The sequence below is a fragment of the Somniosus microcephalus genome, chromosome 11, assembly GCF_052327205.1.
Source record: "Somniosus microcephalus isolate GS21.2 chromosome 11, FLI_Smic_1.0, whole genome shotgun sequence".
NCBI classification, from domain to species: domain Eukaryota; kingdom Metazoa; phylum Chordata; class Chondrichthyes; order Squaliformes; family Somniosidae; genus Somniosus; species Somniosus microcephalus.
This window is the reverse complement of record NC_140997.1, coordinates 141,731,854-141,748,179: the sequence shown is the minus strand read 5'-3', so window position 1 is coordinate 141,748,179 and position 16,326 is coordinate 141,731,854. Positions and strand designations below refer to the sequence as shown.

The 16,326-nt window shown below is 46.2% G+C and overlaps 1 protein-coding gene across 1 annotated transcript in view; it reads left to right on the top strand.

The window, feature by feature from the left end:
* Positions 1 to 16,088, top strand: part of grip2b (glutamate receptor interacting protein 2b) — a 445,227-nt gene extending 429,139 nt beyond the window's left edge. Inside the window, exons 23-24 of the mRNA XM_086001324.1 lie at positions 6,268 to 6,414; positions 12,171 to 16,088. Of these exons, the coding sequence (XP_085857450.1) occupies positions 6,268 to 6,414; positions 12,171 to 12,383 (360 nt within the window). The 3' untranslated portion in view covers positions 12,384 to 16,088. The remainder of the gene's footprint in view (positions 1 to 6,267; positions 6,415 to 12,170) is intronic.
* The last annotated feature ends 238 nt before the right edge of the window (positions 16,089 to 16,326 follow it).

Here is a 16,326-nt window from a genome sequence, read left to right as displayed (position 1 = left end):
TAGCAGTGAGGGCATCAGACCAGATCCCAGAAAGGTGTCCGCCATTGAGAATATGCCAAGGCCACAATGCAAAAAGGACGTGCAGAGGTTTAATGGAATGATCAACTACATGGGTAAATTCATATCCAACCTCTCAGAAAAAATAGCGCCACTGAGAAGACTAACTGAAAAGAACATAGAATGGGAATGGAATCATGAGCATGAGAAGTCATGGAGCGATCTAAAGAAACTGATCACAGAGGAACCAGTTCTGAGGTTTTATGACCCAGCGAGACCCATCAAGATATCATCAGATGCATCACAGAGTGGGCTCGGTGCCGTTCTTCTGCAACAATATGACTACTGGCAACCTATTGCATATGCATCGCGCTCAATGGCAGATGCGGAGACGCGATATGCTCAAATAGAAAAGGAGCTGCTCAGCATCACATACGCCTGTGAAAGATTTCACCAGTTTGTGGCAGGACAAGCAATCAGTGTAGAGACTGACCATAAGCCCTTGATTGCATTGTTCCAAAAGCCACTGAATAGCTGTCCGCTTAGAATACAAAGAATGATGATCAGGCTGCAACGCTATACACTGAATGTTGCGTACACACCGGGTAAGCTGATGTATACAGCAGACACGTTGTCCAGAGCTGTTGACCCAAGTGAGCCCGCAAACACCACAATGGATGAAAAAGTGAACGCCTACGTGGACATGATCACAAGTGCACTGCCCATAGCAGATGCAAAAATGGAGCTCATAAAGACTGAGACAAACAAAGATGAAACAATGAGACGACTGAGAAAAAGCATCTTGGATGGATGGCCCAACATGAAGCAAGACTGCTCACCTGATATAGCAGAGTACTGGAACTATCAGTGGTCGAAGACATCATCTACAAAGGAAGTAAAATAGTTATCCCAAAGAGTCTGAGAAGAGAGATGCTAAAAAAAGATCCATGGAGGACATCTGGGAATCGAAAAGTGTAAGAAAAGAGCACGAGAGGTGATGTACTGGCCACGAATCAACCAAGATGTGACAAATGAGGTGTCAAACTGCACAATATGCCTGAAATATCGAGCAAGCAATCCGGTAGAACCACTAAAGCCACACCCAGCACCAGACAGACCTTACCAGAATGTAGGCGCTGACCTATTCGTATGTCAAGGGAAGGACTATCTTGTCGTCACAGACTATCACTCCCTGTATCCAAAGGTTTGTAGACTGTACACCACCACTGCAGAGGCTGTGATAAGAAGTATGAAAGCCATATTCTCCAGACATGGCGTGGCAAGCGAGGTCTTCACAGACAATGGACCCCAGTTTAACAATGCAAATTTCCGACACTTTGCCAAAGAGTGGGACTTTGTCCACACAACGTCAAGTCCTCACTATCCACAGTCCAATGGACTAGTGGAAAAATCGGTCCAGACAGTGAAAAGACTGATGTACAAGGCAAAAGACAGTGGAACTGACTTCTACCAAAGCATGCTTGTATACCGCACAACGCCGCTCGAGTGTGGTAAGTCACCAGCCCAACTCTTGATGGGACGTCGGCTAAGGTCAAACCTACCCATCCCGGAGAACCTCCTGAAAACAAAAGAGGGGGAGAAAGTGAGGAAGTTCAAAGAGCAACAGAAAGAAAAGCAAAAGTACTACTATGACAGAGGAACACAAAACCTACCTGAACTCCACACTGGTGACCAAGTAAGGTTGAAAGACAAAACAAACACATGGACTCAGAAGGGAACTGTCCTGAGTGAAGTTCAACCAAGATCATACACCATTCAGACAGGTGAGGGTGCTGTTCTGAGAAGAAATCGTCGAGATCTTCTCATGGGACCAGCCACAGCAGGTCAAGAGACTGATACTGTTGAACAACCTGATCACACAGCTGAGAACACATCATCTGAGGCAACAACTCAGATTCAAGGACAATCAATCAGAAAATCCTCCAGACACGTGAAGCCTCCTGAGAGACTCATTGAGCAAATTTAAGGACTATTTTTATAGAAGGAAGTAATGTTATCTTATTCTTTCTTCAAGTTCTAGTGTATTGACATATTTCATGTGAACGCACAAAGCAAGGGTAAAAAACCTTGATCATGGTAATGATGATGTAAGTTCATTAAATGTTGTTAGTTAAAAGTAAAATACTTTTGTTTTAAGAAAGGGAGATGTAATGATATCAGCAAATAGTGATGATATTTGTCTGTGTTTGATTACTTATGCCTTACAGCATATTTGTCTGTGTTTTTGATTACTTGTGCCTGACCAGCAGAGGTCATGTGAGAGACAAGCAGTCCAGAGAAGTTTTACTTTCAGTTTCATTCTAGATGCATCACAGCATAGTGTGTTCTGTAAAAAGCTGTAGAAAGTCTTGAACAAGACTTTAGATTAAACAACATTCTCTTTCAATAAATGAGTCGTTATTGAACCCACAAAGAAATCAAGACAGAGAGAAAACGGGGAATTACAGACATCGGTAGTGGGGAAAATGCTAGAGTCCATTATAAAAGATGTAATAGCAGAGCAGTTGGAAAACAGTGACAGGATCGGACAAAGTCAACATGGATTTACAAAAGGTAAATCGTGCTTGACTAATCTACTGGAATTTTTTGAGGATGTAACTCGTAAAATAGATAAGGGGGAACCAGTGGATGTGGTGTATTTGGACTTTCAGAAGGCTTTCGATAAGGTCCCACATAAGAGATTAGTGTGTAAAGTTAAGGCACATGGGATTGGGGGCAAGGTATTGACTTGGATAGAGAACTGGTTGGCAGATAGAAAGCAAAGAGTTGAAATAAACAGGTCTTTTTCCGAGTGGCAGGCAGTGACTAGTGGGGTACCGCAGGGATCGGTCCTTGGACCCCAGCTATTCCCACATCACTTTGACGTTGTAACGAATAAGGCATGCCAATGCCTGTTCTTCCTCAGGAGACTGAAGAAATTTGGAATGGCCCCCCAGATTCTCACCAACTTCTACCGGTGCACCATCGAGAGTATCCTGTCCGGCTGCATCACTACCTGGTATGGCAACTGCACCGGCACAGACCGCAAGGCTCTACAGATGGTGGTGAAAGCTGCACAATATACTATAGGAATTAAACTACCTGCTGTCCAGGATATCTACCCCGAGAGATGCCAGGGGAAGGCCCTGAGAATCATTAAAGACGCAAGCCACCCCAGCCACTACCTCTTCGCCCTGCTCCCGTCCGGTAAGAGATACCGAAGCATACGGTCTCGTACCAGCAGGTTTCGAAACAGCTTCTACCCCCAGGCCATAAGACTCATGAACGTATAATTTATTATTATTTATTACTGTTGTTTTATTTATTATTACTGTATTTCTATTTGTATTTTATCATTGTTATGCCATATTTATTCCAATGTTGGGAGGACTCGTAAAAATCAACATTTCATTGTGCAGTACACACGTCTGCTGCATATATGACAAACAAAATTGAATTGAATTGAATTGAATTGAATATATATTAATGATCTAGACAAGGGAACTAGATGTAATATCTCCAAATTTGCAGACGACACAAAGCTGGGTGAGCGTGTGTGCTGTGAGGAGGATGCCGAGAAACTACAGGATGATTTGGACAGGTTGGGTGATTGGGCAGAAGCATGGCAGATGCAATATAATGTGGATAAATGCAAGGCTATCCACTTTGGTGTCAAAAACAGGAAGGCAGATTATTATCTGAATGGCAATAGATTGGGAGAAGGGGAAGTGCAACGAGACCTGGGTGTCCTTGTGCACCAGTCGCTGAAGGTAAGCATGCAGGTGCAGCAGGCGGTTAAGAAGGCAAATGGTATGTTGGCCTTCATAGCGAGAGGGTTTGAGTACAAGAACAAGGATGTCTTGCTGCAGTTGTACAGGGCCTTGGTGAGACCACATCTTGAGTATTGTGTGCAGTTTTGGTCGCCTTATCTGAGGAAGGATGTTCTTGCCATGGAAGGAGTTCAGCAAAGGTTCACCAGGCTGATACCTGGGATGGCAGGAATGATGTATGAGGAGAGATTGGGACGATTGGGCTTGTACTCGCTGGAGTTTAGAAGAATGAGAGGGGATCTCATTGAAACTTATAAAATTCTGTCAGGTCTGGACAGACTAGATGCAGGGAGGATGTTCCCGATGGTCGGGGAATCCAGAACCAGGGGCCACAGTCTAAGGATAAGGGGTAGGCCTTTTAGAACAGAAATGAGGAGGAATTTCTTCACCCAGAGAGTGGTGAACCTGTGGAATTCTCTACTACAGAAGGCAGTAGAGGCCAATTCATTAAATATATTCAAGAAGGAGTTGGATATATTTCTTAAGGCTGAAGGGATCAAGGGGCATGGGGAGAAAGCAGGGACCGGGTACTGAACTTGGATGATCAGCCATGATCGCATTGAATGGCGGAGCAGGCTAGAGGGGCCGAATGGCCTACTCCTGCTCCTATCTTCTATGTTTCTATGTTTCTATGTTTCTTTCATCCCCTCCCCCATTTCCCAGCCCCCAAACTGCCTTTTGTTTCATTTTCTGCCTTTTCTCTCAGTTCTGTAGAAGCGTTTTGACCCGAAATGTTGACTCTATTTCTCTCTCCACGGATGTTGCCTGGCCTGCTGGGTTTTTCCCAGCATTTTCTGTTGTTATTTCGGATTTCCAGCATCTGCAGTATTTTGCTATCGTATTTGTGTGTGTGTTGTGGGTTTATGTGTGTGTGTGTGTTATGTTGATTGTGTGTGTGTGTGTGTGTGTGTTGTGTTGAGTGTGTATTGTGTTTTTGTGTGTTGTGTTGAGTGTGTATTGTGTGTGTGTGTTGTGTTGAGTGTGTATTGTGTGTGTGTGTTATGTTGAGTGTGTATTGTGTTTGTGTGTGTGTGTTGTGTTGAGTATGTATTGTGTGTGTGTTGTGTTGAGTGTGTATTGTGTGTGCGTGTGTGTTGTGTTGAGTGTGTATTGTGTGTGCGTGTGTGTTGTGTTGAGTGTGCGTGTGTGTGTGTTGTGTTGAGTGTGTGTGTGTGTTGTGTTGAGTGCGTATTGTGTGTGTTTGTTGTGTTGAGTGTGTATTGTGTGTGTGTGTGTTGTGTTGAGTGTGTATTGTGTGTGTGTGTTGTGTTGAGTGTGTATTGTGTGTGTGTGTTGTGTTGAGTGTGTATTGTGTGTGTGTGTGTAGGTGTAGGAGGTACAGTATTTTGGTCCTGAGAGCCAGCATGCACTTCCAGCCCAATGACACTGGGTGGCAGCACAGGAAGGTGTAAGCTCTAATAACAGGGTTTGCGCTTTACATAGTGATAATTTAAGAGCAAAATTAAAACTTGACTGTAATGAATGTATTTGACATAGAAGATTGTGTTGAAGATTTACCTCATCACATCAATGATGCAATTGCATCGATATTGAGACTATTGGACCCTGATTGCCTGAAAAGTGAGCTTTCAGTCAACAAAGGCCTTTCTAAAATTTACCACCTCCAAAATGGAGAATGGCAGATAAAGCAGGCAAGTGACACATTTAAGGATCACAAGATGGATGAAGGCCATTAGCCCATTTAATTCATTTAAAACAACCCTACACTCGTCCCATTGCTGCATCGAGCTGTTTCTAAAATGATTCCAGGGATTATCACTTCCTCGATTCTGCCCAGACGTCCGTTCCAAGTGTTACGATCCGTTCCAAGTGTTGTGATCCGTTCCAGGTGTTGCTGTCCGTTCCAGGTATTGAGATCCGTTCCAGGTGTTGCGGTCCATTCCAGGTGTTCCAATCCATTTCAGGTGTTGCGATCCATTCCAGGTGTTGCGGTATGTTCCAGGTGTTGCGATCCGTTCCAGGTGTTGCTGTCCGTTCCAGGTGTTGAGATCCGTTCCAGGTGTTGCGGTCCGTTTCAGGTGTTGCGATCCATTCCAGGTGTTGCGGTATGTTCCAGGTGTTGCGATCCGGTCCAGGTGTTGCCGTCCATTTCAGGTGTTGAAGTCCATTCCAGGTGTTGAGGTCCATTCCAGGTGTTGAGGTCTGTTCCAGGCGTTGCGATTCGTTCCAGGTGTTGCGATCCATTCCAGATGTTGACCTCTCTGTGTGAAGACGAACATCCTGATACCAGTGCTAAACTACCTTCCTCTAGTTTGAATCAGTGTCCACTTGTCTTACTCCCCACCGTTTAATTTAAAGTAGTGTTCCGGGTTAACCATTTCTGCACCGTTTACTATCCTATACACGGAAAGGAATACGATAAATTAGGTTTGTTTTTTAAAACATTTGTTTGCTTTAAATAACGGTATTCTTTTCTCAGATCACAATCCACAAGCACTCTGCGAATGAAGACTTTGGTTTCAGTGTCTCCGATGGCCTTTTGGAGAAAGGGGTTTATGTCAACTTGATACGGCCAAATGGCCCTGCTGATGGCAGTGGACTTCTGCCCTATGACCGGATATTACAGGTAAGAAGGAAAGGCTTGCATTTCTATAGCGCCTTTCACGACTTCAGCACGTCCCAAAGCACTTTACAGATAATGAAATACAGGAAACTCTCATTTAAACGTCCCCCCAATATTTCCGGAATGCTCTATTAACCGGCAAAATTCATACTCCGAAAACAACACCTCAATAACCGGAAATGTTGCCGAGTCCGAGTCTTCCGCGGTGGCTGAGTTAGTCAGTGGGGGTAGTTCTCCAAACTGCCACTACTTGGCTTCTTGGCGCTGTCGGAAGTCCGAACACCTCAATAACAGGAGTCTGGCTCTCTCGCGCTGCTGGTAGTCTCTTTAACACAACATTCTGTAGGTGAGTACCCAATTATACTGCACATTTCTTGATTTTTTTATTTTTGTTTGTTAAAAATAGCCTCGGTAGATAACCCTCTCTGTCATCCAGAATTTTTAATCAACCGGCATCATCCCAGTCCCATCGGTGCCGGATACCAAAGAGTTTCCTGTACTTGTGAAGTGTAGTCACTGTTGTAATGTAACAAACATAGGAACAGGAGGAGGCCATTCAGCCCCTCGAGCCTGTTCCGCCATTCAGCTAGAGCATGGCTGATCTATATCTTAACTCCATTTACCCACCTTGGTTCCATATCCCTTACTTATCTGACAAAAAATTTGAAATTTTCAATTGACCCCCAGCCTCAACGGCTTTTTGGGAGCGAGAGTTCCAGATTTCCACTGCCCTTTGTGTGAAGAGGTGCTTCCTGATTTCACTCCTGAATGGCCTAGCTCTCATTTTAAGGTTATGCCCAATTGTTCTGGACTCACCCACCAGAGGAAATAGTTTCTCTCTATCTACCTTATCAACTCCTTCATTCATCTTAAACTCCTCGATTAGATCACCCCTTAATCTTCTATACTCAAGAGAATACAAGCCTAATCTGTGCAACCTGTCCTCATAATTTCTTCTTCAAAATAGTGATATGGGATCCTCTGAGAAGGCAGACAGGGCCTCAGTTTAACGTCTCATCCAAAAGACGGCACCTCCAACAGAGCAGCACTCCACTGGAGTGTCAGCCAGGCATTTTGTGCTCAAGTCTCTCGAGTGGGACTTGAACTCACGACTTCCTGACTCAGAGGTGGGAGTGCCACCCACTGAGCCACGGCTGACACCAAGGGAGAATCAATCTCGGACAGGGAGCACCCTTCTGAAAATGGTGCAAGGGTAAATTGCTCGGTGGTGCAGTCGGCAGGTGCGTCATATCGCACTGCGTGGGCCAGTAAGGTCCCAGGATATACTGGGCTCTGCAGGGACAGCGGTAGGGGTGCTACATTGGCTCAGCGCTCCTGGGCCAGGTAGGGTTAAAATCACACAGGGGTCCCCGCTCCCAGTAACTCCCCAGTGACCTGAGCTGGAAAGTTCGCATGTCTGGACACCAGGATCAGGTAATGGTGGTGCCACTCATGGTGGAGCAGCCTACCAACTCTCATCTGCCTAGGCTTACATATAAAAAATGACAGGTGCCAGTGCTCGGTTCCTGTGGCTCTCTCATGAGGAGAGGGAAGGAAAGTGGAACAAAGGAAAACATTTCTCTAGATTTGTTCTGAGGACGTGGGTGAGGCCAGCATTTATTGCCCATCCTGAGTTGCTCTTGAGAAGGTGGTGGTGAGCCTTCTTCTTGAAGCACTGCAGTCCGTGTGGCGCTGATGCTCCCATGATGGTGTTAGATAGGGAGTTCCAGGATTTAGACCCAGTGACGATGAAGGAACGGAGATGTATGTCCAATTATCATAAGATTTGGATTAGCAATGGAGAGGAGCAAGGAACAATCTAGAGTGGAACTTCTAAACTGGAATAGGGCTAACTTCAATGGGATGCGAAAGGATCTAGCCAGGGTAAAATGGAACCAAAGACTGAAAAGAAAAACTGTAACAGAACAATGGGTGATCTGTAAGGAGGAGATGCTCCAAGTAAAGGCTAGGTACATTCCAACAAGAGGGAAGGATAAGAGAACCAAAGCAAGGGCTCCTTGGATGACGAGGGAGATAGAGAAGATGATGAAACAAAAGAGGGTGTATGATGCATGTCAGGTGAATTATTCAAGGGAGAACCAGACCAAATACAATAAGCTGAGAGGGGAAGTGAAGATGAAAATAAGATTGGCAAAGACAGAATATGAGAGTAGAATGGTAGTTAATATAAAAGGGAACCCAAAAATCTTCTACCGGCATGTAAACAGTAAGCGGGCAGTAAGAGGCGGGTGGGGCCTATTAGGGAAAAAGAAGGTGATATATGTTTAGAGGCGCAGGGCAAAGCTAGAATACTCAATGAGTACTTTGTATCGGTGTTTACTCAGGAGGTGGATGCTGACAAAATATCGGTAGAAGTGGAAAAGGTAGAAGCAATGGAAGGGGTGAAAATTGATAGACAGGATGTACCAGAAAGGCTGGGTATGCTTAGAGTGGATAAGTCGCCTGGTCCAGATGGCTTGCATCCTAGGTTGCTAAGGGAATTGGGGGAGGAGATAGCGGAAGGGCTTGCCATAATTTTCCAATCTTCCCTAGATGCGGGGGAGGTGCCTGAGGATTGGAAAGTGGCAAATGTGACACCATTGTTCAAGAAAGTGTGTAAGGGCAATCCTAGTAACTATAGGCCAGTCAGTTTAACATCAGTGGTGGGTAAAGTTTTAGAAACAATAATCAAGGAAAAAATTAACAGGCACTTGGACAGGCTTAAGCTAATTAAAGAGAACCAACACTGATTTGTAAAAGGCAGATCATGTTTGACTGATCTAATTGCATTTTTTGATGAAGTAACAGGGAGGATTGATGAAGGGAATGCAATGGATGTTGTCTACATGGATTTTAGGAAGGCATTTGACAAAGTACCACATAGAAGGCTAGTTAACAAAATTGAGGCTCATGGAATAGGTGGGTCAGTGGCAGCTTGGATAAGGAATTGGCTTAAGGGGTAGAAAACAGCGAGTTGTGGTAAATGGCTGTTTTTCAGACTGGAGGATGGTAGACAGTGGTGTTCCCCAAGGGTCAATACTGGGGCCACTGCTTTTTTTGATATATATAAATGACCTGGATATTGGAATACAGAGTAAAATTTCTAAATTTGCCGATGACACCAAACTTGGGGGTGTGGCAAACAGTGAGGATGATGCCAATCGACTGCAACAGGACATAGAAAGGCTAGCAGAATGGGCAGACAAGTGGCAGATGGAATTTAATACAGGGAAGTGTGAGGTGATGCATTTTGGCAGAACGAACAGGGAGAGGCAATATACACTTAATGGTACAGTTTTAAAGAGTGTGCAGGGACAGAGGGACCTGGGAGTTAATGTGCATAGGTCCCTGAAGGTGGCAGGACATATTAAGAGAGTGGTTAGCAAAGCATATGGGATCTTGGGCTTCATAAATATAGGTATTGTGTACAAAAGTAGAGAAGTTTTGCTGAACCTTTATAAAGAGCTGGTTAAGCCACAACTGGAGTATTGCATCCAGTTCTGGTCACCATACTTTAGGAAGGATGTGAAGGCCCTTGAGAGGGTGCAGAGGAGATTTACCAGAATGGTTCCGGTGAATGGGGGATCTTAGCTACAAGGACAGGTTGGAGAAGCTGGATTTGTTTTCATTCGAGCAAAGGAGGTTGCGGGTGATTTGATAGAGGTGTACAAGATTATGACGGGTTTGGATAGGCTAGATGGGGAAAGGCTGTTCCCATTAGTTGATGGTACAAGGCCTAGGGGACACAGATTTAAGGTTTTGGGCAAGAGATACAGGGGGGACATGAGGGAAAACTTTTTTATGCAGCGTGGTGAGGACCTGGAATTCGCTGCCGACGGAAGTGGTGGAAGCGGAGACACTCAATGTTTTCAAGGGGAGGCTGGTTAGGCACTTGAGGGAAATAAACTAGCAGGGCTACGGGGATAGAGCGGGAGAATGGGACTGACTGGATTGCTCCACAGAGAGCTGGCACGGACTCGATGGGCCCAATGTCCTCCTTCTGTGCCATTATGACTCTATGGGGTAGATTTTCCTGAAGCTGTCAGGAAGGAGGCGGGACTACATCTTTTGGGTTTTAGTCCCGCCTACATCGACGTCCGGCCAATCCGCGCGATTTTCCCTTGATTGACCTTGTTGAGCCCACCCAGTGGGCTCAGCAGGCCAATTAAGGGCCCCCCGGCAACAGGTGATGTCACAGACTGAAATTTCATCTGTCAAGAGTTCTTGACAGATGAAATATCAGTGTTTCACAGCTGTTTGAAGCTGTCGAACACTGACAGTCTGACTTCTAACCTGAGTCCTTCTACACAGACTCAGTTAGAACTGTCACTGGCAATGAAAGCTGAAGGCTGTCACTTTTGACAGATCGCAGCCATTTTGCTTTCATTGCCGGCTGAGTGATGGACTCCCGAAACCTACAGGAAGAAAGGCTGTTAAGGTAAGTACAGGTAATTTAAACTTCTTTACACAATTTAGACACACCAAACACACTTACCTTTGCACTCATGCACCCATCACTCACCTGAACACCGACATCGCGACCCCTCCAACTCCTTCAACCCGACGGCCCGACTGCTCTAACCTGGCGTGGTTTGGAGCTGTCGGGAATCCCACACGACACCCCTCAAAATAGGGATTAGGCTAAAAACTGCCTGTTAACTACCTGTTAACAGGCAGTTAATTGGCACTAATCCCTTCCCGCCTTGGGTCGGCGGGTCCCAGTGCGGGGCGGGTACCCGCCTCCTGTGAAACTTACATGGAGGCGGGTTTTGGGCGGGATGGTGTCGGGACCCCTGATTTCGGGATTTTCCCCCCCCACACGCCTGAAACCCCGCCTGACAGCTCCAGGAAAATCTACCCCTATGACTCTAAGTCAGGATGGTGCATGACTTGGGGGTGATGGTGTTCCCATGATGTTGCTGCTCTTGCTCTTCTTTGTGGTAGAGGTCACAGGGCTGGAAGGTGCAGTCACAGTAAACCTGGCCAGTTGCTGCAGTACATCCTGGAGATGCTGCATACGGCAACCACTTTGCAAGGGATGAGGAGGCTAGATATTGAGTCCAGCAACTGGAGTGCATTGTCCTGGATGGTGCAAGATGGTTGAGATACTTTTAAGGAAATAAGCATTTGAAGTGGAGGGAGGTACAATGCTATGGAGAGAGACCAAGGCAGTGGGATTAATATTTTGGAACTATCACAGGCATGATAGCTGCTTGAATATTTACTAAGTAAAGATTTTGCTAGTTGCTGTCGTGAGTGTAAAGGAATTATGCCGACATTTATTAGCATAGAGTTTTAAGTTTCAGGGATTACGTGTACATTAACTAACTGACTAATTTGTTTTACTCAAAAAATTAAGGGGAGATTGAATAGAGATGTTCAAAAATATGAAGGGTTTTGATAGAATAGATAGGGAGAAACTGTTTCTACTGACAGGAGGGTCGGTAACCAGAGGACACAGATTTAAGCTAAATGGCAAAAGAATCAGAGGGGAGATGAGGAGATTTTTTACGCAGCGAGTTATGATCTGGATTGCAAGTGTAAGAGTGAGGGAAATGGAACTAATTGGATAGCTCTTTCAAAGAGCAGGCACAGGCATGATGGGCTTAATGGCCCCCTTCTTTGCTGTAAGCCTTCACCTCAGTTCCTCACTCCCACCACTCGCTCATAAAACACAGATTGAGGTTTTGGAACATATCATCCAAACTTTTTAATGGGGGGAGCAGCCCGGTAAAGTTTTAATGTTCTTCCGACGGCAGGTGAATCACATCCGGACGAGGGACTTTGACTGTTGCCTGATGGTACCCCTCATCTCGGAGTCGGGGGACAGACTGGACCTGGTAGTCAGCCGGAACCCCCTGGCGCTGACCACGCGCACCAGATCCGAAGACTGCGACGCGTCGCGAAATGGCCGCCGTCTCCTGCAGCGCGTGGAGGACAGGGACACCAGGAAGAACACGAGAACACTGTGAGCAGGAGAGACGGAGCCATCCCCATGCTGTGAGACAGTTTCCAATGGTGCTACCCTTCTTTCCAATTGCACAGTACCCGACTGCTGTCACTTAGCGCTCGCCAATCCCAGTCGCAGCTGAACTGCTCCGCACAGGAGGAGCAAAACATCTCCAGTCCCACCATCAATTGTCTGTCCACCCTAGGGGTCGCCAACCCTCCAGGATTGTCCTGGAATCTCCAGGAATTAAAGGTTCATCTCCACCACTGCCAGCAAACCCGGGGGAACAGTCAGAGGGGCATTAAAAAAAATGTTTATTACTTATAAAAATATTGGAGATAGAGAACGGTTAGACCGGGCGGGGCCGTTGGAGACAAGTGGTCATGTGATGAAACCTGCTGGAATGTGTCCAACCAGAGTTGGTAACCTTAACCCTCTCCTTCCCTTGTAGCTGCCCCAATTGGTTGCATAATAACAGGAAGGTTTTACTTTATTTAAGTGCTTTTATTCCAAGAATTTTTTTTTCCCCCTTAACTCTTCATATTTTTTCTCCAGAAAACCTTTTCTGGATATTTTAAGTACATCAGCTACAGATTGAGGCTTTATGGTAAATGTGTAGGCCTCATCCCCTCAGACCGGGGCCTTTGGTCAGTTCTCAGGGAGGGTGGATAAAAAGGCTGTATAGAGTGTGAAGGAAAGTAAACAAAGGACTTAATGGGGTAGATCTTAACTTAACGGGTTGGTAACAGCCTCAGAATATGGTTGGTAACTTTCCCGCCCCGTTAACCCCGACAAAGAGGCCAGTGACATTTTGAAAGGGGCCTTCCACTGGGCGGCCAAAGCATTTGTCTGAAACAAGCGATCGGCAGCTTTCCCGTTCAAATCAGGGTCCTAGTCACATAGTTTGGACCCGATTGTAATGTTAAGGGTACGTGGGTGGAGCTTGTGACGCACACACTCCACCCGCCTGTACTGACGTCCAATCAGGGTATTTTGTGTGGAGTGGGTTGGAGCAGGAGTGCTCCTCCTGGCTCCACACAAATGCTGCAGGGTCACTGCCGCCCCAGCCTCACCCCACCCCCTTCCGAGCACCTACCTCTGTTGGTTCCTGAGGTTGAAGGGCGGTGAGCTGCACCAGGACCCCTGTTTGGCGTCCGCAACTTGCCTGCCAAATGTCAAATGAGGCTGGGGCCTCAAAACCGCGAGAGGCCTCTTTGCCACCGGAACGGGAGGCCAGCCAAAGGTCAAAATCAAGCCCAGTGACTCCTCCATTTACTCCCAAGGATTGATGGGAAGTGTCGCCCTTCCCTGATACTGGGGATGTCTGGCAGAGTGGCGACTTGCAATATTGATACACCTCCCATTTTATTGCTGCCCTTGGGTAGGGAGGGAGGTAGGGGAGGGGAGGGGGGAAATCACAAGAGACAATCTGAGTAGGAACTCCCTTTTATTCTGAATGAAGTTGAAGCACAATTAATGTAACTCAGATAGGCCAAGCCTCGCACTGTGTGCTGAGTTTGTGTGTGTGTTTTTACATGTAAATTATGCATCATTTGTTTCCTAGGATGTGAAATGTTTTAAAAAGAGAAAGAAATTGCACTTCAATAGTAAATTGAAAACCATTCACTGCTAAAATCATCTCTAACTCATCCTATCTGCCATTTTATTAACGAAAGCCTCAGACATCGTATCGCAGGAGGAGATGACAGGGGTCCGGGTGCGTTCGCTGTCCCTGTACAATCTTCCTCTTAGGCACGGTTTTCTCCCTTCATCAAGGTGCTGACTCTCGCCGGGGCACGGGTTCCATGGGAACCGGGTGCCCTCCAGTACATTTCCCATTGTCCCTGTCTGAGTCTGGTAAGTGCCCAATGTTTGCACCTGCAGAGTAGGGAGGGTCACCGGCTTATGATCAGGAGGGGCCAAACCCCGGCCGAGTCTCCTCTCCTGACTTAGGGCTGCTGAAACCCATTGTAGCCCCTGTATGGTGGGCTTTTTTTTATTCATTTACGGGATGTGGGTGTCGCTGGCAAGGGCTGCAATTATTGCCCATCCCTAATTGCCCTTGAGAAGGTGGTGGTGAGCTGCCGTTTTTGTATACAATTGTTGAGTGGCTTGCTAGGCCATTTCAGAGGGCAGTTAAGAGTTAACCACATTGCCTGGAGTTTCATATAGGCCAGACCAGGTAAGGACGGCAGATTTCCTTTCCTAAGGGATTTTAGTGAAGCAGATGGGTTTTTACAACAATCTGGTAGTTTTATGGTCACCATTACTGATATTAGCTTTTTATTTCAGATTTATTTAATTGAATTAAATTCCCCAGCTGCTGTGGTGGGATTTGAATTCATGTCTCCAGATCATTAGTCCAGATTACTAGTTTAGTAACATAACCACTATGCTACCGTACCCATACCAAAGTTAATGTTTGAAATTTGGCAATTCTGTTGTGAATTGACTCCAAGTGAGGTGACTTCATACAGTATCGACTCCCCTCATCTTTGGGCCTCCATCCACCCCTTGGGCAGCCATCCACCCCATGGGCACCCACTCCCCTCACCCTTGGGCACCCACTCCCCTCACCCTTGGGCACCCACTCCACTTACCCTTGGGCACCCACTCCCCTCACCCTTGGGCACCCACTCCACTCACCCTTGGGCACCCACGCCCCTCACCCTTGGGCACCCACTCCCCTCACCCTTTGGCGTCTACACCCCTCACCCTTGGGCACCCACTCCACTCACCCTTGGGCACCCACGCCCCTCACCCTATGGGCACCCACTCCCCTCACCCTTGGGCAACCAAGCCCCTCACCCTATGGGCACCCACTCCCCTCACCCTTGGCACCCACTCCCTTCCCCTTGGCATGGATTCTACAATTGACCTCAGTATCCTCTGGACTTATGAAACCCGCCAGGGAAGCTGTTCCCGATCGCTCTCCGGCCACTCCTGCTGCAAAGCGCAAGTGGGCTTGGCTGCAGAGGCCTCTGCGATGGAATAGCTCTCTGCTGTTCCCTGTTCCAGCTCACGCATGGAGAATGGTCGCCAGAGAGTTTGTGAAACACACTCCAGCAAGAGTCAGCGACCTCAGAAGAGGAAAATCTGGGCGGGGGAGAGGGGGAATTATCTGGGAAAGCTGTTTGTGTTCATCAACAACCTCAGTGCACCATTTTGTAACAGCATAGACCCCCCATCTGAAGTCTTGTTCGTATAATACAGATCGGCAGCCATTTTGTCACACTGGCCCCCTCAGTCTCCACGATGTCAGAATCTCTTTCTTTAATCAAAATGTCTTCTGATGCCATCTCCGCCCGATTGCAATGTGCCATACTTATGTAAGATATTGTTCAAAATCCAATCTATTGCCGGAGGGAGAAAAAGCTTCTCGATGTTAATTACCAATAATTTGAAAAGTTATTGATGGAAATTATTTTAAAAAATTGAAAAGGCTTTAAAATGTACCCTGTTGTTCTGTTTGGAGCAACAGTACCTGTTAATGGCTTTTGAACTGATGCATCCTTAAACTTGTATTTTTAAATGTGTAATATTGAATGGTTTATGCTGTATGCCCTCGATATTATTTTTCTATGAATTTTTCTTAATCGCTTGTTATAGCACAATGTGACAGACTTAAATCTTTTGGTCCCCAGTGGGATATATTGTTAATATATTTCTGTAAGAAAGGAATTGCAATGAACAGTTTTTTTAATGCAATAAAAAACGATGGAGGTTGTTCAGTTTAGAATGTGGAGTTTTTCGTTCCAAGCACTGTATGAAGAACGCAGATTAAACCAATTCCTGTAAACATGTGCCACACACAGGGTAGAGCTGGCACAGTGTGTCTCGTATCTCCCAGTGCCAATCCTGTGTATGTACATTAAACACAGGGTAGAGATGGCCAGTCACGCCCAGCTGGCACATTGTGTCTCGTATCTCCCAGTGCCAACTCCTGTATTACATGCAATGTTAGA